Raw genomic sequence first — 23,818 nt, 5'->3', positions numbered from 1 at the left:
TACTTGAACTGAAAGGTCCTATTCATAATATTAGTAAAATGCTGCAGGCTAATACTTCTCAAAAATTTGAAGCAGGTATCTCTTGGAAGCCACCAGCAGGCCACTTACACTTGATTGCACCAGGAAGCTAAAGAATCCCTCCCTTCCACTCAGTACAGTAGAATAAATTATGTATCTTTGTGCCTTTTGTTGACTCTGTATTGGGGATTAAAAGCTCTCTCTCTCTCTTTGTTTTCAAGTATTGTGCAAAATCGTAGGTATTCTGCCATATTTTGCCAGTCCATGCTGTTTTGTTCCTTTTACCTGTTGTTTTTCTCTTTTCCTTATCCTTAATAGACCCAGAGTAGAGTAAACATATGTCTGTGTTGTCTCTACACCCTAATCTGTGCACGATGGACAATACACATTGGTTCTGCTACACTGCCTGTTGGTAAAAATATTGATCGGTTGATGCAAAATATTGCCACCTATTAAGAATATACAGCTATTGTAATCTAAATGCATCTAGGACAGCAGGTAGGCTTGCCATATTTCAAAAAGTAAAATTCCTGACACTTTCAAAGGAAAAAAACCAGGGGTAAGGGTCACTGGCACGGCCTCCCCCCCAACCCCCCCCCAAAAAAAACCCAACACACATCCCCCAGCATCTCCAAGAGCTGATACTTCTTCTAGCAGGGAAAGAAAGGGAGATTCTTTGTTGAGAGTCCCCCCCCCCGTCTCCCCGCTTTGGGAGAGTGGGACTGAGGAGATAAGTTCGTTTGGACCTTCTCCAGAGCAAGTAGCCACAGGTGCCCTGTTCCCTTTTAGACAGACTTCTCGCCTCCTGCTCTGCATCCTGAAAAAGGGAGTGATTGTCTTCCTTGAGGCAGCAGCCATGGCAGCTTCGAGATGGTAACGCAGGAACTCTTGAGGGAGGAAGGTGGGGGCAGGATAATTGAGTCATCTTTATTTTCCTCTCCCAGCGGTTGGTGGGTGCTGGGGGCTGCTCTTGCCCTCTTTCCACTGTCCTCCGGGCTCCCCTCCTCCTCCTCAGTTGGGGCTGCTGTGTGTGGGGAGGCTGGGGGCATGAGCGTGCTTTTGGTCTCCCACATAAGAGGGGACATTCCTTCTACTACTCGGGGGCGGGGGGGACGACAGAAAACAGAAATAAAAAACCGGTTTTCTATACATATGGGAAATTTCAGACATCTCTTAAAATTCAAAAAAATTTCCCCGGGACGCCATTTTAGGCGTCCAATTTCCTGGTATGTCATGAATTTTCCAGACATATAGCAGGCCTACCTGTAAGGTACAGGCGAGTACTAGTTGCAGCCAGCAAAATTCAGACTCCTGAGGTGACCTCTTGCTGTAGTTTGCTTTGTGCTCCTTGAAATTGCAAAGCAAGTGTTGCAAGAGTAAAGAATATATACCTTTACTCGTTTTTTCTTCCCTATCCTAATCTTTAGAACTCTTGCACAAAGACTCATCCCATGTTACGTCAAATGGCCCAGGTTGAGGGAAGGAGAAAGGAAGTTACAAAAGTTTGAAAGTGGCCTTATTCCTCGCTCTCCCTCTGGGCCGTATAAAGAAGGCTGGGAAGAGAAGCAAAAAAGACAATGGAGAAGGATTCATCATTGCCTTTCCCTGGCTGAGTTGCCTGCAGAGCTAGTTGCTGATTTACTTTTTTAGGATGTCTAAAAAGTATACCGATCCTACTCTCGATAAAACACTGATGTATATTAATGCAGAGTTGGATTTATGCAATATGAAAAAAGGTGACTCCTTGAACTGTTAGCTGTTGCAAACTATGTGTTGTGAGCTGCTTTTGACTTCTCAGGGCATTGTGTCTTCAAAAAGAGTAATTCAGTTGAAGTGACACAGTGACCATCTTTGATTGTATCTCAGGTCTGAATGAACTTTTTACTTCAAATTTCCCTTTATGGAGTGAGCAAACAAATCAGGAAACCTCTAACTAACCATAGCTCCCCATTTTGTCCAGACTGGGAAAGTGTTGTCAGGATGTTACACCAACTTGAGTGTGTGCTTCCAGAGTCTGCCTGATTCAGAGCAGGGTCTGAGGCTGAACCCACTTTACTGTTAAAGGAAAATTTTAAAAATGATGGTACCTTTCTTTCCCCCCCTTTTGACAAAACTGGGTGTAAAATTTGCAGGTGTTGTAGCCTATTCAGAGTGGATAAAGCCTGCAAATACAGGCAAATAGGTCCAGGAGATTTAGTGCTGCGCTCCTTTAAATTATATTTATAGATAATCTTCAGTATTTTTTTTTTAACAGAATCGGATAAAATTTGTTCATTTCTGAGGGGATGACTCTTCCTGCTAAGGGTAGCCTTTTGGGAGATGGCTAAAAGAAAAAGATTCCCTCTGTTTTCCCTAATGTTTTGTCAGCAATTGTTATGAAAAGGGGAGGTAAGAGGCCCCCTAGATTTAGAACCTGCCAAATTGTAGACAAGAAGGTTTTTGTACTAGCCGCCTTTAAAGTTGAATTTTTGAGGGTGGGGCGGCTGAAGGGATTCAGTTTTCTCTTAGTGGTTTTGTTTATGGGCATCCAGGTAGCAGTGCACACAAAGCGGCAGGAAAAGTGATTTGAGTAGTAGGTTGGCATAGAAATTGGAAGCATTCATCTGGTGGATCCATACTTCCCTACCGCATATCCTGCATTGTTACTGCCTGAGCTGCTGCTTTTTTGGGTGTGTGTGGGGGCGGGGGGCAGCTTGAGAGTATTTCTGCCGTGTGTACCTCTTGCCCTTCCTGATTGACTTGTTGGGCTCTGCCTTTTCCCTAATCAAGAGGACTGGTGCTGCCTGTGCAAGTACATTATAAAGTTGCTGGAGATGCAATGCCTTGGAACCTTCCTCCTACTCAGCTGCTTCCTGCAGTGCAGGCAGATGGCATAGTTTGGGTCCACTGCCAGCTCAAAGTAATCCCATCTCTTGTGCTCGGTGTGATGGGCTGGTAGCTTTTCACAGGATGAGTGGTGGTAGTATAGGAGAGAGAATTGCTTGTTGCTGTTCCTTTTCCTCCCCAGTGCCCACCACTGCCATGCTGCTGCCTCTCTTGAGGAAAGGATACTGAAGATCATCATTATTATTAAGAGGATTTGTAGCTTGCTTTTCAGCTAAAAAGGCTTCTAGAGTGACATAGTAAAAGGTAAAGGGACCCCTGACCATTAGGTCCAGTCGTGACTGACTCTGGGGTTGCGGCGCTCATTTCGCTTTATTGGCCGAGGGAGCTGGTGTACAGCTTCCGGGTCATGTGGCCAGCATGACAAAGCCGCTTCTGGCGAACCACAGCAGTGCACAGAAACGCCATTTACCTTCCCGCCAGAGTGGTACCTATTTATCTACTTGCACTTTGACATGCTTTCGAACTGCTAGGTTGGCAGGAGCAGGGACGGAGCAACGGGAGCTCACCCCGTCGCGGGGATTCGAACCGCTGACCTTCTGATCGGCAAGTCCTAGGCTCTGTGGTTTAACCCACAGCGCCACCCGTGTCCCTTAGAGTGGCATACATGAAATCAATTAAAAGAAGGCTACAGGCTTGCAATCTACAAAAATATGGTGCACAAGGAAAAGGGGAAGGAAGAGGGAGGGAAATGAAAGTCAGTCATTAATTCTTAAGGAGTTGTTCTTAAAACGACCAAGCAGCACAGTTCAGGGGTTGGAGGTGATTGATCAAGCTGGTTGTTGGGAGTGATCCGTGCTTCCCATCTATCCCACTGAGGCAGTCTGGCTGCTCCCAGGTGACAGGTGAGATATACACTGCATCTGACATCTCCTCTGGGATACCCTGCTCAAGTTCCACACCTTACAAGCTGACCTTGCCAGTATTAGCCAGTGGCACAGCCTACCTCCTGCTTAACAATAAGAGAACTCTTGGCGGTTCTGGTAGTAGGACTGGCCTTGCTCCCAGTGGTAGTTGTGCTGCCAGCTTCTGGTGTGAGGCAACTCATCACTGCTGCTGCAGTGAAGATGTGTTTGAGTTTGGTGGTGGGAGAACTCAGTATGGCCAGTGCTGCCGCCATACACCTCTGCCACTGCTGACATAGAGGCAGACATACCATGTAGCTCCACACCAGGTCCAAATACAAAAACTGAGGAGAGCCTGTTATTTAGCAGGGAAGTTGGCTAAATCTGGCAGTCATTAAGGTTGTATCAGCCCCATCTCCCAACTTCCCAAAGGTGGTAACACCTTTCTTGGCTGTGTGCCACTTATCTGATTGGCTGTTTAAAGCCATCTGTCAATCAAATCTTACTTGGGTTGAGAACCCTAAAAACTGGAATGTTACCAACATTCTGTCATCCATCACCCTCCCCTCTGACCACCCAAGATGCTGCATTATTTATGATGAAGTCCCTAGCTTTGTGAGTATACAGATCATAGACTTAGCCTGTTTTTCTAAAAGGTTTTCCTTATTTGCTAAAAGCACCATTCTCCCTTTCCCCTTTGTTCTCGTACCACCATCCTTAATAAACTTCTTAAAATTGACTGTTAGGTTTCTTGTGTGTGTTTCACACTACATGTGGTTATCAGAGGGATTTGACAGAGAAAAGCAAACTTCCCCAGGCTGCGGTGAGAAATGAGTGAAAAGTTGGATGTTCTCTTTGCCTTTTAAGCTGTCAGGAATGTCATTTCTATTTGATTGGGTTGAAATCAAATAGCTGTTTTTAGTTTTAGCATGGAGTTTCTAGGCATATGGCTGGGTACCTTGGCCAGTGTATAATAGAAGTATGTAATGAAATAGTCAAGTGAGTAGCAGGGTACTTTGGCAAGCTTCTTCCCTGTAGGTTATCTCAGTTTTTTCATGAGTATCATCTTGGCTTTCTGCCTGTCCCAGGGCCTCGGGGTGGGTTTAAGTATTTTCTCTCTCTTTTCCCCTCTCTAAATTGTAAGAGATACAAACATGTTGCTGGTTGTTTGTAACAAGAGGAAGCCTGTAGAATCTTAAGCCCTGCAACAGGGTGGCAGATCATACCCCTCAAATTGTGGTATACCCTTTGAGGGGAGTAATAACATTTTTTGTAAACTGTTGCTTTATTTCTGGCTGTGCCTTCTGACACTCAGCTGAAATTGTAGGGATAAAGTTACTGTCATTCTTTAGCCTTTTAAGGGTTTTTCCCCCCCTTGATCCTTGAAAGGCGTGATAAGTCTTATAATAAATTATGCCCTTAACTTGCAGAATTATTTGTTTTTACTGGAACATCTCCTCTGAGACACTTTTAAACCTAACACTTAAAAATAAAAATAAAAGCCTGCCTTTTTGATTGGATAGCAAGTACATCATGACTTCAGTAACATAAATTTCTTTTTGAACAGGCAGTATTGTGCCTTTGTTAGACATCAGGGCACCGAAGTGAGCAAAAGCATGCTACCTCTTTTTTTTATTTTTTTTAAACTAATATGAGAGGTATCTTGGTGTGATCTAATTTAGGGCCTGAGTATGGATATAATTTTATTTCCTTTTATCTGGGATATTGTGATTATTGGGGGGGGGGGCAGGAAAAATAATGCATACTAATAGTGAATGTGCTACAGGAGCGGCTTTAAAGAACTTGCTAGGTAAAAATACAAATCTACACTAGAAGCTTATGTTAGGAAGCTTTTTGGTGATTCAGATCTCATTTGCTATGATATAGAACATGGTACATATTCGTAATTAACATATAGTGGTCTTTTCCTGCCATATATTTGAAAGAAAAGCATACATATCTACTTTTAACTTTGGTTTTGCAACTCTAGTTATTCCTCTAAAAGTAACTTGTAATTCTACTTTTAAGAGTCACCTATTGTATCTATTCCCACAGCTGACAATAAGGCTTCTGTCAGCAGAACTGGGAGGGAGGGAATTTTCGGCAGTCCTCCATTCCCTGCCCCTCTCTCCCCATCTGCTCTGGAGGGTTCCCCATTCATGGCTTCATATTATTGAGAGAAGCCTCAAATTTGGTTAGTTGATTTGTATGGTCTCTCTCTCTTATCTATATCTATCTATCTATCATCTCTATCATCTATCTATCTATATCTACCTACCTACCTAAAGGGTGAGTCCTTTAAAAGAGGCCCTGTGGATACAGAGTACACATGTTCCACTGGGCCTCTTTTAAAAGACTCACCCTGTATCATTGATAATTGTTTCCAAAGCTGTGCAAATGTAGGAAATGAGTGGATGTACTGACTGGCAGGGCATTGGTGCTTTTGAGCTCATTTCTTTTGCTTCTGCTGGGGAAAGTCCTGTTTGGTAAATTGTGGCCTAAGCTTTTTCAATACACTGTTCAGGTGGAAGCAAACTCTTCCTTTGGAGACCAATAAATATTGTTGCCTGGTTTTTGCTGCTTTCAAATTCCCCAGTGATCATCATTGGGCTAAATTTCCAAGTCACCCATAAGGTTTTGGTGCACAAATCCTATCAATAGAAATTAAATGCCTAACTCTGATTAGGTGTCTAGTCTCTACTGATGCTGGAATTCAAACGTGTACTCCTTGGCATTTTGTACTCTTGTCTCAAAGGCTATTTGCCTTTCCTTGGGTGATTTTTCAGTTTCTGGTACCTGTCTCGTTTTTTTTTAGGCGGGGGCCGAACGATGGAGGATTCAGCCATTTTTCAAGCCTCCATGAATGCTTTGTTTAGGAGGGGAGTTACCTTCAGTAGAAGAGTGGAGGAGTGCAAAACTGGAGCTGGAGGTACCTTCAGTTGGTTGTTTTTTGCCTCCTCTATACTACAAGAACAGTCACAACCTTTTCTTTCTTTCTTGAGGTGTAAATCAGCAGTACGGTTCTGTAAGAAATCACTGTGATAGATTTAGGGTACAACCCCATATATTGTGAGGCAATTTTCAGTTTGGGTTTTTCTTTTGCTTTTTAGATGGGGAGGATTTCTACAATAGAGTGATCTAAAGGAATCACCTTTCTCTGAACTAATGCAGTTGGAGTATAACATCACATATCTTTGTCCTTTGACATAGTTATTTTACGCAAAGTGGGTGGGGCTTGCTCAGGGAAGCGACCACAAATCGTTAGCAGTGCATGCACTTGGAGGGGGAGAGGAAGAATGGAGAATCACATTTGCCTAAAATGGCTGTAGATAGGTACCTATTATAGGACATTTTGTTCAACCTTCTGAATTGGGGAAGAGATTATAAAAATTAGTCATTGCTTGGCTAGTAAAGGTACTTCTGAATGCTCGGTGAATAGTACAAGCTGCCAATCAGGTATCCGCAATCAATGCATTAAAAGGTAAAGGTACCCCTGCCCGTACGGGCCAGTCTTGCCAGACTCTAGGGTTGTGCGCTCATCTTGTCACGCTGATTAGTCACGCTAATCCTGATTAGCTCTGGGTCCCCATGAAAGGCTTCTAACAACCACATGCTTTAGGGCTTATATACGTAGAATCCTACAAATATGTAATCTGTACACAGTAAAAGATATATAGAACATTCTGGTAGAACCTAGGTGTGTGTGACTCTACCCATCAAAGTATTACCGTATTTTTCGCTCTATAACACGCACCAGACCATAACACGCACGTAGTTTTTAGAGGAGGAAAACAAGAAAAAAAATATTCTAAATGAAACAGTGGGTGTATGATTTTTGTGGTTCATGCTGTGGCCGCAGACATGTGATCTGACAGTGAGTTTGGAGTAGCCCAATGCAAAAATCCTGAGGATCCATGTGGATCCATGCTTTGTAACCACGTTTTTGCACCATTGCAGCCCCAGGCAACAGTGGGTGCGTGATTTTTTTGGTACAGACTGTAGCCATGGACATGTAATGTGATCTGATGGTGAATTTGGGGTGACCCAATGCAAAAATCCTGAGGATCCATGTGGATCCGTGCTTTGTCACCACGTTTTAAATGGGGAGGGAAGGAAAGCAAAAGCCCCCACCCCACCCACCCACCCAAGCCAGACAGGATATACGAAGTATGATTTCTTTTTTATTTACGGTATTTCTTTTTTGGCCACCTCTGTCACTGCAACCTTTGCTCTGTGCTTGCACACTTTTGGGCAATAGGGCATGTAACACACTTTTTTTCATCTGCCAAGATGTAGAAAATCAATTTTAATGTCCCTATATAAAATGCCTAGTGAAGCAGAAGGGTATTACATCAGCCACTGTATTAAGGCTAAACGTCTGAAGAACAGCTCTCTATGGGGGGGGGGAGACTAAATTCCATTTTCAATCAATTGTTATTGTGGCAGCAATTATCAGTGTATAGCGCACAATGAGGAAAAGAACTTTAAAAAATATATATAAAAAACATTCTCACGTTATACTTCTTCAAAGAATAATGAAGGGGAGAGGAGAGATGCTGTAATCCTCCTGGCTCAGGAGATTCTGATTTACCAGCCGCGTGTAGAAAGTATAGATTAAGATATTTGATATACAGCATATAAATCCAGAGATTTCCATGTCTCACTCTGCAATCCAGCCTGCTGTTACTTACGAGCAGGGAAGCAGGGTTTCTCTTCCAAACAAGCATACTGTCTCCCTCCAGCAGTACATTGCTTGGAGAAGCTGTAATTTGGAGGGGGCCTGGGGGCAGGGCTCTCTGCTTTTGGAAAAGAAATGAGAAACCTACCATTGTAAAGCAAAAGTTCCCCCCCCACCCACCCAAGCCAGCCCTCTCTCTGTCTCTCTCTCCCACCTGCATGCTTTTGCTTTTCGGCTGCCTGCGAGTCCCTAGAGCACGGAGAGGAGGAAGTGGTGGGCTGGAGCCTGCACGCAGTGTGACTAGGAAAGAATTAGAAGGGAGGACTCGATCCTTTCCTTAACCCTCTGCTTGCCAGGAGGGCAGGGGATTCCCTGCTCTTTGTTGAGTTTGAGCAAACGCAGCAACAGAAGCCGGTGGGCAGTAAGACCCTGAGGCAGAATGCAGGAAAGCTTCCGCCTTCCCCCTTCCCTCCGCCCGCCCGATCTTATTTTTGCTTGATTTTTGCCTATTTTGCCCCTGCGCTCCGGCAAGTGAGCTCCAGGGACCACACATTCGCTCAATAACACGCACAGACATTTCACCTTACTTTTTAGGAGAAAAAATCTGCGTGTTATAGAGCGAAATTTACGGTAAATCCAAAATGTGAAAATCTCATAGGAGTAGGGTAAGCAAGTATAGTTTTGATTTTTCACTGCATGTAAGTGCATCAGAACAACAATCGAATACACACCTACACATGCAGTCCACAAGAGGTACAGATTGAACATCTGTACCAACTGAATGTACATGGCATTGATAACTAAGCAATAAGCATTGTTCACTGTTTGTGAAATTCCATGAATGGATATTGCTGCTTGTTAATATTTGAGAGAGAACCAACTGTTCCAAACTAGAGAGCTAAGCAACTTTTAAACTCCCATTAATTATTACATGTGCACACTAAGGATAATGAATGAACTCATTGTCAATACACAGAAATAGCAAAGATTTTATTTCATTTGATGAAACTGATTAAACTGAGAAAAGATTGGAAGAAAGTAACTCTCCAGAGCATAAAATAAATTAGCAACCAAAATAATGCTTTTTAAGAACAACAACATAGTAATATTACATGTTTTAAAACTCTTAAGTAGTTTTAAATGCTTAAGTTACTATTTCTAAAAGTGAAATTGTTGTACTTTTTTTCCTTTTAAAAATTGTTAATCTTTCATACTCTTGACAGGGTGAATCACCACTTGATTTAGCAAAGCAAAGAAAAAATGTTTGGATGATAAACCATCTACAGGAGGCAAGGCAAGCAAAGGGATATGACAATCCATCATTTCTCAGAAAGCTGAGGGCTGATAAGGTGAGAAGAATCTTTAAGTGATGACTCATATAATGTGTTCTTTTAAAAATAATTTCTGACCCTGCTTAGATGACACCCCACTACAGTTTGTACCAGGAGGTATTGGGAGTCTTGGGTTTACGCATCTTTCTCACCCCCAAATTTGCCATTCTCCTCTCACTGCAGTGAGAAATGATTGACCAGTCCTAGGCATCTTGCATTTTTCTGAATCTAGGATCCTTCCTAGTCTTGCAGATAAACCCCTCTTTGTACATATTAAACTTGCTATGAAGTATCTGAGTGTTAAAATGAAGCACTAACTTTTTATACAGTTCATAAATATCCAGGTTAATTAATTGTTGTTTGTCTTTTTATGTAGGAATTTCGTCAGAAGGTGATGCTGGGAACACCTTTCCTAGTTATTTGGCTGGTTGGGTTTATAGCCGACCTTGATATCGATTCTTGGCTCATTAAAGGACTAATGTATGGTGGTGTTTGGGCTATGGTTCAATTTCTTTCCAAGTAAGTATTTAATTAGGGAATATGTTGGAGTAGATAGTTTGGTTTTACATAAAATACTGACAGGTTTATAAAAGCCCCATTCTTGGGGGGGAAAGTTTTACCTAATTCACTTTTCTATTAAATGATTGTTCAGGATAAGTAAAGAAAATTGTGTTTTGATGCCCTTCCGTCTTGCCTTCCAGTTAGTTTATAGGAGACCTACTGTGCTAGATTGAAGTGGCATTCATATTTTAGCTCTGAGCAAAAAGAACCTTAAATACCACATCAGTCACATTATGAATCATCAACTAGTTGTGTTGTATGAAAATGTGTCTGCCTGCCCAACAGTAATGTTTCCTCTTTCACAAACCAAATATTGAAATCCCTCTATAAAATGATTAGCTTATTTTCTATAGAAATGAAAATACCCTACTCTTTTATTTCCATAACGTAATGGTCTGTATAAAGCAGACTTTTTTAAGGAGGATATTTTTGGATTTTTTTTTTAAAGGGATCTTAGTATTCAGTGAGTGGATAAAAAAAGACAAGAATTATTACAGGCAATGCCCAGTTTAGGCATGTTCGAATGACATGTTCGAATGATTGTGCATATGTGCATGGCTCTGAACCTGGAAGGAGCCCAAAAACATCACAAAAGGGGTGGGGTGGGCTTACACGGGCTCAACTGACAAGCACAGGGTTTCAGAGCAGAAACCCTGTGCAACACAATGATAGCCTGTACATGCCTCTTAATTTTAATGACTCTAATTTTAATGGCAAAGAGAAATGCATTGGTAGTAAGAACATTATTAAACAAAGAAAGTTTGCATGGTTGAGTATCTTAAATTTATTTATTGTCAGTGTAATATAGCACATGTCAGATAAATATTTTAAACACTGAAATCTCTTGTGTAAGTATAAGCGATTATATTACTACAGCTCATGTTCTGGGTTTGGCTTTTTCTTCAAAGTCTGTTAAAATAACTCTCATTTTGAGTTTTGCTGAGTGTGCTGTTCAGCCTTATTTTTAACTGCTGTCAAAATGTGGCTTTAGAAGAAAACTTTATTTCCAAATCTACTTTGACAAAACGCATGCAAGCAGGAGTATGAAACTGTTTTAGGCCTGGTTAGGGGACAGCATATGTAATATGTATGCAAGTAACAATTGGGGAAATTGACCTAAAAAGCAAAAATTACAACCCCCCCCCCCAAAAAAAATCTGTCTGTTCAGGTGGTCACATAATTTAAATTAATAATTTAATGTGGTGGTTAACAACTTTGGTGAACACGCTTACAAAGCAGCCTGGTCATCCTGAACTCTGATCATGCATATGTAAAATCTTCTTCATTTGAACATTACAAACTGAACAGATTCATGTTCTGAACCTTGTAATTATGAACTCTTGCAACATTCTGAGGTCTAAAAAAGTGCTTGCTGGTTGTTGAGTAATTTAGATTATTAAGACCTTTTGTAGCAAACGGACAGGTTATTTAAAGCTCTAGTGTTTGTTTCTTTGTTTTTTAAAAAATAAGTCTATATTTACTTGTTTGTGAATGAGCTAGCACACCCATATTTGAATATGTAATAACCTGTTATGTTCTTTATTTCACAGATCATTCTTTGATCACTCAATGCATAGTGCACTGCCTCTTGGAATCTACCTAGCAACAAAATTCTGGATGTATGTGACATGGTTTTTCTGGTTTTGGAATGATATCCTTTATATTGTGCTCAGCATTTGAATTTTTTTCATTTTAGTGGGTTATATTCCAGTGCTCACATTCAAGAAAATTAAGAGGCTAGAATTTTAAGAAACGGAAGTTTTAGCAAGAGGATGTGGAAGTTTTATGGTTCAGATGGTCATGGAAAAGGGTTAAGGGACTTCAGTGAAGCTGAAGCAGGAGACAAGTGAACACGAGAGGGAGTGAAGCATGACAGTAAGTAAAAGAGGAATGGGCCAAATGGAACAAGTAAAAGCAGATAGTAGGACATGCAGATTGAAGGGGACAATTTTTACTAATTACATAAGGCAAGGATGGGGAATCTGTTGTTGGATTCCCATTATCCCCAGACAACATGGTTAATTGTGTGTGTGTATACCCATTAGTTAAATTACTCAAAACACCAGCTCACAGGGTTTTTTGATTTGTGGCAAAATAAGTTAAAATAAGATGTTTTTGAACAAGTCCTTAAACCTAGCAATATTTCGTCCTAGTCTTCTACCCCCTTGCTTTCAATCTCTTCATTTTCTTTGGATCTACATAAGTGTTTCCTTCTTGCTCATGTTGACTTTGCTTTCTCAGTAGCTGTGCTGATTGTCATATCCCGATTACTGGCTCCTTCTGAAGTTAATATTTATGAACATTTAATGACATTATAGCAGAGTACAAGTAGATATTACATTTGCGATGTGGGTGCTGCCAGAACGGTCCCCTCTAAATCCTACATGTCAGTTTACTTTAACTGATTAATGTTGCCAGCCTCAATTATTAGTTCTTCTAGCCATTCAAGTTCTGCTGTCAGTCAGCTTGTCTGCAACTTGTTAGAAAAAATATATGACATGTGCTCTGTTTTATAGAACGAAGTAGAAAAATTGTGGTCAGGGTAAGAATTTATTCTCATATGTCTTACAGTTTGATGAAACCAATTGCATCAGAGAACAGTGCCTTCTTTCTTCTCTGTAGGAAGAATAATGTGATATCTGACTAAATGTCTTTGTGGCAGCCTTTTATAAATCTGCTTCTGGAATATGTTTTCATCAGAAATAAAAGGGCATCCAGATTGATTAATTCAAATATCTAGAATTGACTTTTAACTTGTCACTAGAATTATGATGAAAAGTAATATTTTGTATTTACTCACTGCATTCCACTTGGGACTCTTGAGGTCTGTTTAGTTATTTCTGTGCTGTCTAGGATTGACTTCTAACCTTGCATCGAAACAGGCTTTGATACTGTTTTATAAACCTTACATAAGGGGGAATCTGGTTAGCTTCAATAATAGCCTATAACAGCAGGAAAGACAACCTATAAAAGAGAGAAATTTGTGTTGGATGATACCATGCGATCCCCCTCAGTACTCTTAAATACTTTCCTCACCATTATTAGGATAAAGGATATGTTGTCCTCTATTCCTGTTAAAGCAAGTGCTTTTCAAGATGTCTGCATTTCATGTAGCAACGTCTTCTTAACTTTCCCCACTTATATAAGTTCAGAGGCCCAACCATGGAGGTAGTTCTGTTAGCACATTGTAGAGCACTAAAAGCAGGCAAATGTGACCATACAAGGGTAGGGGGGAACCATCTAATCTCTTCCTTTGGCTTGGACCTATCTCTTGCTTCTTAGTCACAGGAACATACTGTCCAGTTTTGAAAGCATCTCTCTGTCAGAGGTTTAATGCCAGACAGACAATTAAGGACATCTAGCTTTTTTGTAGTAGTAGTTTTCTCTGCTAGCTTCTTTTTAGTGTTCTAAATGTGTGGTTTAGTAATTGAAATGAATGCTGGTACTTATTAAAACATGTGGTCATACCTTGGTTTTCAAACAGCTTAGATCTCGAACGTTCTGGCTCCCGAATCTGCAAACCTGGAAGTGACAGGACTTCTGCGGCTTCCAGTTGGCCGCAGGAGCTTCCTGCAGCCAATCAGAAGCCACACTTTGGTTTCCAAACGTTTTGGAAGTTGAACAGACTTCCAGAACCGATTCCTTTCGATTTCCAAGGTATGACTGTACCGTATTCTTTTGGGAGCTTTAACTGCATGAGACTTAGACTCAAAAGCCCTGTTATAATTTTTCTACACATTTTTCTACACAGAGGTGATGAAGTCCAATTGAAATTTGTGTCTTGGCTAAATGGGCTTAAGTGACCATGATTTTCTTTGCATATCACATTAATCAAGTATGGTTTAATGTGAACATGCAGTGTGTTCTCCCTCCCTCCAACCAGGCTGCTGAGAAACAAGCACATGGTTTGACTTAGTGTTTTTTCTGCAGAGCCGTCTTTCCCATAGGGCTTAGTGATGCGTCGCGCCAGGGCGCCAGCCTCTCGGGGCGCCCCAGCAAGTGGGGGAGCTGTGCAGCTTTGCCGGCGGCCTCCACTTTCCCTGCACGCCCGCCAGCTGTGCCCCGCCAACCATATGGCTGGTGGGCGTGCAGCTTCCCTCCCAAGCCTCTGCCGGGATTGCTCTTAGAAACAGACCATAAGTCTGGATCCAGACATAACACTTAGCAGCATGGCAGGAACAAGCAGGGAATGAAGCACCCACAATTTCAGCCGTGTTGCATCAACATGCTGTGTGTTGGCACTAACATGCAAACCAGGCTTGCAAGTTTAAGGCTCATTGTTTTCTTGTTGATGATCTGCAGCAACACAGTGGTTTTCAGGCTTTCTAACTTCAGGGAACTCTTTCTCACATTGATTTCAGTGCTATGGAACCCCTTTACATACACTAAGAATATTTTCCAATGTGTCATATTTGTACTTGAAACTGATGGGTTACCATTGAAATTTGCGAAATAGGTTTTAAGTGTTTGTGTTTAGAGCTTGCCATTCCCTTGGCAATGGAGTGTATAAGTGCTAAGGCACTGAAGCAGAAAAGGTGCTACTGGGGCCATTTGTAATTTCATGGTAGAAAATATTTAAATCTGTTAAAATATAATTAGCTTTTACTATGTGCAAATTAATGAGAAGAAAATACAGATACCTAGGTGTTAACAAAATTAACTTCAAATTGTGAAGCAGCCGGAATTCAAATACTGGGGGGGAATCCAAGGGGCTGCAATTTATTCCAACACTTTCATTTCCAGATAAAGTACATGTTCCTTTTTTCAGTAAATTATTAAGAGGGGAAGAGGAGGAGGCATCTTTAACAGGCATGTAATCCATCCCCCCCAAAGAGATTATTATTGTATTCATCATTCCCTGTATAATCTCTTTTATTATGAAGTGGGGTTTTTTGTGATTTAGCTGGAATTTCAGGCCACTAATAGGCATAAACAGTAAAAAAGATATTTAAAAATGGTTGACCATTTGAATGATTTCTGTCAGAAAATGATTTAAAGAGATACAAAAGCTGCAATCCTAAACACATTGACTAGGCAATAAGCTCAACTGAATTCAGCAAGACTTTTGAGAGAACATGTATAACTTTGCACTGTTAATTTTGGAGCTATCAAACAAATTAAGAAAAGATGATACACTTGAAGAGCATATAATGACAAAAAAGGATTATTAGATGTCTTGACATGCATCTAGTACAGTGGTGCCTCGCAAGACGAAATTAATCCGTTCCGCGAGAGTCTTCGTCTAGCGGTTTTTTCGTCTTGCGAAGCAACCCTATTAGCGGCTTAACGGATTAGCGCTATTAGCGGTTTAGCGGCTCTTAAAGGCTTAGGGGATTAGCTGCTGAAAGGCTATTAAAGGCTATTAAAGGCTTAGCAGATTAGATAAAGGGGGGGGAAAGCGGAAAAAAAATCTCTAGACTCGCAAGACATTTTCGTCTTGCGAAGCAAGCCCATAGGGAAATTCGTCCTGCGAAGCAACTCAAAAACGGAAAACCCTTTCGTCTAGCGGGTTTTCCGTCTTGCGAGGCATTCGTCTTGCGGGGCACCACTGTATATTCCCTGTGAAATGCATTAGCAACAAAAAGTGTATTGCAGGATTCTATTCTTATTTTCAGATAATAATTTTTAACAGGAAAGAAAACATATTTAAATTCCTTAACATTTAATACATCTAAATTTTGTGTTCATCCACCTTCCATTTCTTGCTAATAGTGTTGCACTTTTCTACAATTTTGGAAAATCTTGGAAATCAGACCCAGGAATAATTAAAGCCACAGAAGAACAAAAGAAAAAGGTAAAAAGCAAAACAGTCCATTCTTGTTAATGGTTGAAGATGCTGTTTAGATTTTCTGTGTACACACTCAAAGTGTTTTCTAATCAAAGCAATTACAGGAAAGTGTCCCCCACCCAGCCTCCCGCAGAGGGGCACAGGGGGCTGCAGAGGAGACAGAGAGTTGCTGAAAATTGTTTCTGTCTCTGTTTCGCCAAGTTATTCCATTTAAGAGCATCAGAGGTAATTGTAGTCTAAGCAGAATAAATGCTTTGCTACTGGGAAATCTACTGACGTCATCCAGATATTTCTGGTGTTTAAAATATGTGTGTGTGTGTGTGTGTGTGTGTGTGTGCGTGTGTCTGTGTCTGTGTCTTACACACACACACACAATCCCTCAAGTATGCATCTTAACTTCCAAGAAGGAGTTGTGGCACCTTGAAGGCTAAGCCCAGACAGATTACTCATCACATGGTGTAATTGTTTTTGGACCAGTTAAAAATGAAGGTGAAGATGTCATCCTTGAAAGGAAACCAGCATGTCCAGAAGAAGATTAGGCTGTAGACTCTCCTTCCTGATATAGTGTTCTGTGTATTGGGAGATTTTAATGTATCCCAGCTATCCTCTTCATGTCACCACAGCAGAACATAGGGTGGTACTAACGGCTTCAAACTGAATGCAAGGGGATACATTTTTTAGGTTGGAAAGGATATGCCTGTTACTGGAGCAGCCCAACAGCCCTAATGCTGGTGCAATCTTGAGAAGCAGCCAGAAACTACTGATCTTGCTGCTGGATAGAGTCCCCTTGTATCTTATAAGCAAGTGGGGCAGAACCAATTATACATGTGTGTTTATGTAGGCTCTAATGGTGCTGAATTTCTTTGATGTGAATAAAATGGCATTAAGATCTTTTTGCCCAAGCTTGAGATGGTGTTAAACTAATCGGAGTGTGTTAATAGAAGCTGGGATTTCCAGTGGGGTAGCTTTTGCCGTAAAAACAGCCAAGAATCTCCTGGCACCTTGAAGGCTAACAAATTGTTTTATGACATAAGTTTGTCTACTAAAGTCGACTTATGAAGCATGTATGAATATGGTTCTTAAATGATTAAATATTCTTCTTTTTGCTTTTCTGCAGACAATAGTGGAACTTGCAGAGACAGGAAGTCTGGACCTCAGTATATTCTGCAGTACCTGTTTGGTAGTATGCTTTTTTGCTTACATGTAATTAAATTACCAATTTTAACATCATGTCTGTTTAGAAAATGAGTGTATTCTTTGACCTTGCGATATTCATACAGGGTATAAGTGGGCCTCTGCCAACTAAAATACTAAGCCAGTATTTGGGCATATGAATGCCACGCTTCCTAGGGATAGGAAAAGGCAAGTCCATAGTGTGGTTGTGATGGATCCAGAAGAAAGCAGGATATCAAAATTCCTTACTGGAGTCCCTGTCCCACCAAGTTAGGACTCTGTATTCCAGTGGGATGTCCTTGACACAAGTTCAGATGGATTTGGGTAGAAGCTTAACTTAAAACACCCACAGGTTTTTATATCAAAATACAGTGGCTCTCTTAAGTCAGTATAGAAATCTGGGCAGAAGACTGTTCCAGACCTTCAAATAGAAAAAGATATGTTCTAGTACACTAGGTGTGCTACGGTATCTGTTGCCACTCCCTGTGGTAAGACTTCCCCCTACCAAAGTATTTAGCAGGAGCAATACAAGAGTTCCTAGTAATTCTTAAAGTTATTGTTGTTCCTATGTATCTTAATGACAACCCTGGATTAGAATCCTAAAAATAGGAGAGAGAACAGGACTACTTCAGATTGTGACTAAATCAAACAAGTGCATAGATCTCTGAGTATAGAGTAAAACAATGAAAATACTTCCATTAACAACTTCAGATTAAATTTACAGTGCCATTTTAGATACACACACATCTTATACTGGATATTTTGTAGGAAATTTAGTTGTTCATTTTGTGGTGTGTATAAAGTAAATATCAACATTAGTTATTATCAACTGTCACGTCAGTAAAAGTTTTGCCTTATATAAAACATCTGTAATGAAGTAAGTAGAATATGCTTTATATAATAATGTTCTCAAAATATACAGGAATTGTGAGATTGTTATGATACATTTATATTCCTATCCAGAATCTAAATTTATGCAACTCTGGACTCTTTAATATAAAACCTTTGAAACTAAATACCATATATCATATTGCATAAATTATTTGATACTATAATGGTATTTAAAAACTTGTTGCTCTGTATGAAAATATTTTAAGAACTTGAGATATGGTGAAACATAAGTGTTCTCTTACTTTGGGACATTGATAAGATAGTCTTGACTACAGATCTGAGTATTTTGTATTTCAGACAAATTGTTTATTACTTGATAGATACACTTTTTAAAAAATGCAAATGTTAAATGTTGTAGGTGTCATTCTCAAGATAAAATGTCTTTTGTGTGCTAACATTTGTTTTGATGAAATGTTTTCACCGACAGCATTACAGCAGTGTTATGCTCAGTTTTTTCTATATGGAATACAAATTATTTATGCATCCACCCATAAGTAACTGATCTAACTGCAGACGATAAAAATCACCAAAATACTTAATCTTTTGTAAACTCTGCAAGCTTTTCCATCAGTATCGTCATCAGTTTCTTTGATCTCTAATTCAGAGTTTCAGTGTCAGCAGTAAACAGAATGGTGGGAAATTCTGTTTCGCAATGGAAAGGAGAATTTTTTTGTTTCAATTTCAATTTTTGTTTCAATTTAATTGAGATTGGTGACTGCAAATGCTGTAAGACTTGTGTATAGTATATAAGACTTGTCTAGTGCGTGTAGGTGAGAAATACAAAGCTTCCATTTAGAGGAAAGTTAAAGTAAGGGAGGTATGTTTTTGTTAGGTAAAGCTAGAACTACAGGCTCCACACGGTTACATTCTTAAATTCTTGGTATCATGACATGCATGAGTAGTAGAAGCAACAACAATAGCAACATTGTGTTCAAAATTCATATTAAAGATTGATAATATGAAAAGCGTGTTACATTGTATGCATATAAAAATCTGTTGAACAGATACGGAAACCGGTGAGGTCCAAACACTGTGGTGTGTGCAATCGATGTATAGCCAAGTTTGATCATCACTGCCCCTGGGTTGGTAACTGCGTAGGTAAGTACTGATAAGGAATAGCAAATTTCCATCGCGCTTAGCTTTCAATCTCAAATAGTATGTGCATTTAGCATAGCACGGTTTCTTAGTATTCATATATTCACCACTGCTATCAGACCACGAAGATGCCAGACATATTTTATTCTTTAGTTTAGAAGCATAAGCAAGCTCAGCCAGCCTCTTGACCTCCAACGGTCTTCATCACTGGGAGCTAAAGCAGTATAGCAAATGAATACAGCAGAGAGCAGGGTTGGTTTTTTTTTGTAGGAACGCAGATTTTTCATGTGAATGTTTGGTAGGTGATCTTGAAGCAAATATGTTACAAATCTTAGTGACTGTGAAGCTAAGACACAGTCTTTAAGCTTTGCATTTGAAGCATTTCCAACTGGATTCATCTCAACAGAATGCCTGAGCATTTTTAGAGAACTGATTTGATATAGTGTTGGTCTTTTTTTTCTTTTACAATTTTATGATGCATTAATAGTTTTATTGTGTACCACTTTCATTTTTTTGAGTTTGTGGTTTATAAATATTCAAATAAATAAATAAATTTCAGGGTAATATTAGTATTCATAAACAAATGAAATAGTTTTATTTTGTTGGAGAAAAGGTTACTGGGCTGAAGGTCAGCTTTATATTGTATATTTGCATATTGCATATTTATGCTCACTTATTTACTTCTTGAATACTTCCCAATTCTTTCCCCAGGGGAGCTTGTGCTTTATTTGCAAAGCATGTGATGAACTGCATTGCGGTGCTGAAATCAGACTCTTCTAGACTCTTCTAGTCTTGTGGCAGGGAAAGCTATGCTTTATATATTATGTATTACTAGAAGACCCTTTCTGGTCTCTTGTTAAAACAGCATTAAAAACAAATATATTTACTTCCATTCTTTCTTCTCAGGAGCTGGCAACCATCGTTATTTCATGGGCTATCTATTCTTTTTACTATTCATGATTTGCTGGATGATTTATGGATGTATCTCTTGTGAGTATTGTTTCCTGAACCATTTTCTTAATGCCTAGTTTAAGTCCTGCTGTGCCTGCAATGTTCTGTGTGAACATTGACCTATACCTTGATTGTTGCCTGGTAGGGTTTTTTCTTTTCTCATAAAAAATGCTTTTGGAAATGTTCCCCATGCAACATGCCCTGTATTCTGCAGGTTCATGTTCAGGAACATTTTCTAATCCAATGATATCATTTTCTAACCCAATGATACGTATTTTTAAATTCCAGACTGGGGAATCCACTGTCACACTACTTACACAGCAGATGGATTTTGGACATATATTACACAAATAGCCACCTGTTCACCTTGGATGTTCTGGATGTTTTTGAATAGCGTGTTTCACTTCATGTGGGTGGCTGTGCTGCTAATGTGTCAGATGTATCAGGTAGGAGAAAGCCCTTAATATGCAAACAAGCAGGGTTGCATTCAACATGTTGCTCACTGACAGTAAAGCAGTAAGGCCAGTTGAATAGGGACAAGAGAACTTTCCCCACCCTTCCCCTTGCACCCAGCCTCCTAAATCTGCTTCAGACGGATGGGAGATTCTCCAGAGCAGATTTGGGGTTGAGGGAGGGCTGCAGAGGAGATGGGAAATCACTGAAAAGTGCTTACCTCCTCATTCTGCTGACAGAAACCTTCCTGAGAATCCGGGGGTTGATTCCATTGCATATGTGAGGATCTGAATGCATATTGAAGCCCTTGGATGTTTCTCTCTTTAATGGAAAGCATCAAACTTGAAATGCACTTATTTCCCAAGCCTTTGGGTGCTACCAGGTTTGATTGCCAGCACTATGGAACTTGGTTGGGTTTGGTATACAAAAACGTTGAAAAAAATAAGTGGCTCGTTTCAAATCTGTTTTCATGTATCTTTTATCATAAATGATCATGAGTGACAGAAACACACAGGAGAATAGAAAAGACTTGGCGTCAAGTACATATTGGATGCAGCTGTTCTGCTGGCAAGGAATTTGCATCACTGAAACGCAATTGACTGTTTTTACACAGTCAATAAAGACTTTACCCAGGCAAGTTCAGAACATGCAAAGTCTCACTAAAGAAATTGATCCGAGTAGCCATTAGTGTTTGAGGGTGAGGGTTTGCTTAGATAAATGAGGGTCAGCAATTAAGACACAAAAAGAAACTATTGTTAACTGGGACTTCCTGGCATGTTCCCTCACTTGCAGAAATGGAGCAGCTAAACTCTTTCTTATCTTGGATTATTAAGATGTACTATGATAATCCAAGCACAGCCTATTTTTGTCAGTGTCTCAAAATAATAGGCAAAGTAATATAACATTAACAATATTTTGTCGGGTAGGAATAGGAAAATGTTAACATGACAGAGTCTAATTTTATGGTAAACTTTCTCTTTAGCAGGCCCAAAGTTACTGCTTGACTGTTTTTGAAAATAAATCATTGAACCTGTTAACTCACAGCTATTATTAAGTTCATCATGGTTCAGAGCAACCATCAGTATACATCCAGTGTAACAGAGAGGCTTTTTGTGCATTAACAGCAAACTCCGTTAGCATGCAATACAGAAAAAGTATTCCATTTAGCTATAACTTGTTTCATCTTTGTACTAAGCTGCCAAGGGTGGTCTTGAAGTTACAGCAGAACAGTTCTGGCTTCAAACTCCACTTTCTGCAGGGATTGCCTATGCTATAGATTTCCCTATAGGGGTTTTGATAGTGCATCTTATTCCAGTGGGCTTTACGTCACTACCTGTCAGCTGATAGGTTCTCACTTCAAGGCCATTTGGATTCGCTGCACTATCGAGTTCAACAGGCAGTTTGCTGTGCTGTGGAGTACCCCATGAGAAGCTGCATAGCACAATCTATACCAGCAGGCCTGCTGATCCCAGTAGACAGTTGATTGGTGGTGATAGTAAGTCTCCCTTGCTAATTAGCAGTTGGGAAAGTGCTTAAAGGCTCCCTATTGTATATTGGCAGCTGCATCTCTCCCTACCCCACGCCTGATGTGTATATGATATCAGATGTGGGCAGATGGACATGGTGGAACCACCTTGTGGGCCAAATTGGGACCTGTTCCAGGCCTAATAAGAATTAGGGGATGGAAGTTCCCCATGCCTCCTTTAGCGGGTTTATATACTACATCTTCAAAGATTCTGAATACTTCCCCTCCTCCATTTCTCCCAGATCTCTTGTTTAGGTATTACTACAAATGAAAGGATGAATGCAAGACGATATAAGCACTTTAAAGTTACAACAACATCTATCGAAAGCCCATTTAAGTAAGTACATAAAGAAACATGGAAATGTGTTTATACAAACATATGGGTGGTATTCACAAGTGAGGGAAAGCTTAAATAGAGCATGTGAATGGATTCTGTGTAATGGGTTGTTTCCCCCCTTTCCTAAAAGGTAGCCACAGAAATGTGAATCTCTTTCCACATGTTCCCAGGAAAGCAGCTGAGTTAGGGTTGTGATCTTGATTGGGGAAACTGTTTGAAGGGTATCAAAGTATTTTTTGTTGTATAGTTTACCTGCTCTGGGAATTTTATACAAATTGAAATGTGGACTACAACTTCCTTAAACAAATAACTGGAACATGAGCAGAAACACATTTCTCTTTTAGCACCCTCAAATTCAAAACTAAAACTAAAAAGCATACAGTTCATTTTCTCTCTCCCTCATGCATATGCATGCATATGCAAATATTTACCATTTCATATTGTTCACATACTTGGATTCTCTTGGAAGCAATTACGCCATTAGTACTGACATGCACAAAAAATCCTAGCTACCTAGTAACATTCAAAATAAACATTATCATAAATAAAAGATTATTCCTTAGAAAAAAATACGTTAGAGTACACAGACACCTGCTTTCTCTTTCCCTAATTTGGTCCCGTTTTCTCTTCTCTATGACCCCATTAATAATTGACAAAGACTCCTTCATTTTCTTTTTCCCCCAAACCTCTTTGTCCCATTCACCCTGCCTTATTCTTCCTCTTGTGTATCTTTCTTCCTTTGGAATTAAGAGCACCAGTAGTATGATCAAACAGCAGCAATTTGATAACATCAAAAAGTAAAAGTCTAATCAGCAGTCTGGTTGCACAGGCTGCAGTTTCTGGACTGTCTTCAAAGGCAGCCCTACATATAAGAGTTTTCCACTAGTTGTCTAAATGAGGTTACCAAGGAGGAAGCCACTGAAGCTGGATTATCCATAAGGAGTGGACCATCAGACAAAGCTATAAAGGCACTCAAGCCATTGAGACCACTTTTGTCTCTGGCGAACCCGCAAACCACAGACCTGAACTTTTAGGGCAGAGCTTTCCAAACCGTGTGTCGCCACACATTAGTGTGTCGGCTGCAGTGTGTAGGTGTGCCATGCAAACACTCCCTACGCTCCTCCTGGGGAAATGGGTTAGTTTAACCTCCAGTTTGCTAATAAAACTCAATTATTGTGCAGCAAAATAATGCATGTCTAAAAAGTGTGTCACCAACATAAAAAGTTTGGAAAGCTGTTTTAGGGGGAACATGACCATATCCAGAGCTGTTGAAAGCAGCATCCAGAGAC

The 23,818-nt window shown here is 40.1% G+C and overlaps 1 protein-coding gene across 2 annotated transcripts in view; it reads left to right on the top strand.

Annotated features, from left to right (window-relative positions):
• The window catches only part of ZDHHC17 (zDHHC palmitoyltransferase 17), a 49,918-nt gene that overhangs the window by 23,126 nt on the left and 2,974 nt on the right, over positions 1–23,818 (top strand). Inside the window, exons 8-16 of one of the 2 annotated variants that reach the window (XM_080971326.1) lie at positions 9,648–9,773; positions 10,132–10,274; positions 11,867–11,969; positions 15,988–16,110; positions 17,222–17,284; positions 19,173–19,266; positions 20,170–20,253; positions 20,503–20,660; positions 22,435–22,529. In XM_080971326.1, coding sequence (XP_080827452.1) covers positions 9,648–9,773; positions 10,132–10,274; positions 11,867–11,969; positions 15,988–16,110; positions 17,222–17,284; positions 19,173–19,266; positions 20,170–20,253; positions 20,503–20,660; positions 22,435–22,529 — 989 coding nt within the window. Of the gene's footprint in view, positions 1–9,647; positions 9,774–10,131; positions 10,275–11,866; positions 11,970–15,987; positions 16,111–17,221; positions 17,288–19,172; positions 19,267–20,169; positions 20,254–20,502; positions 20,661–22,434; positions 22,530–23,818 lie in introns of both variants that reach the window. The other variant, XM_080971325.1, reaches the window with a different exon arrangement.

Source organism: Podarcis pityusensis, assembly GCF_964106645.2.
Source record: "Podarcis pityusensis genome assembly, chromosome: 10".
In the NCBI taxonomy this organism is placed as follows: domain Eukaryota; kingdom Metazoa; phylum Chordata; class Lepidosauria; order Squamata; family Lacertidae; genus Podarcis; species Podarcis pityusensis.
The sequence above is the reverse complement of the archived record's forward strand: the minus strand, read 5'-3'. Positions and strand labels throughout refer to the sequence as shown.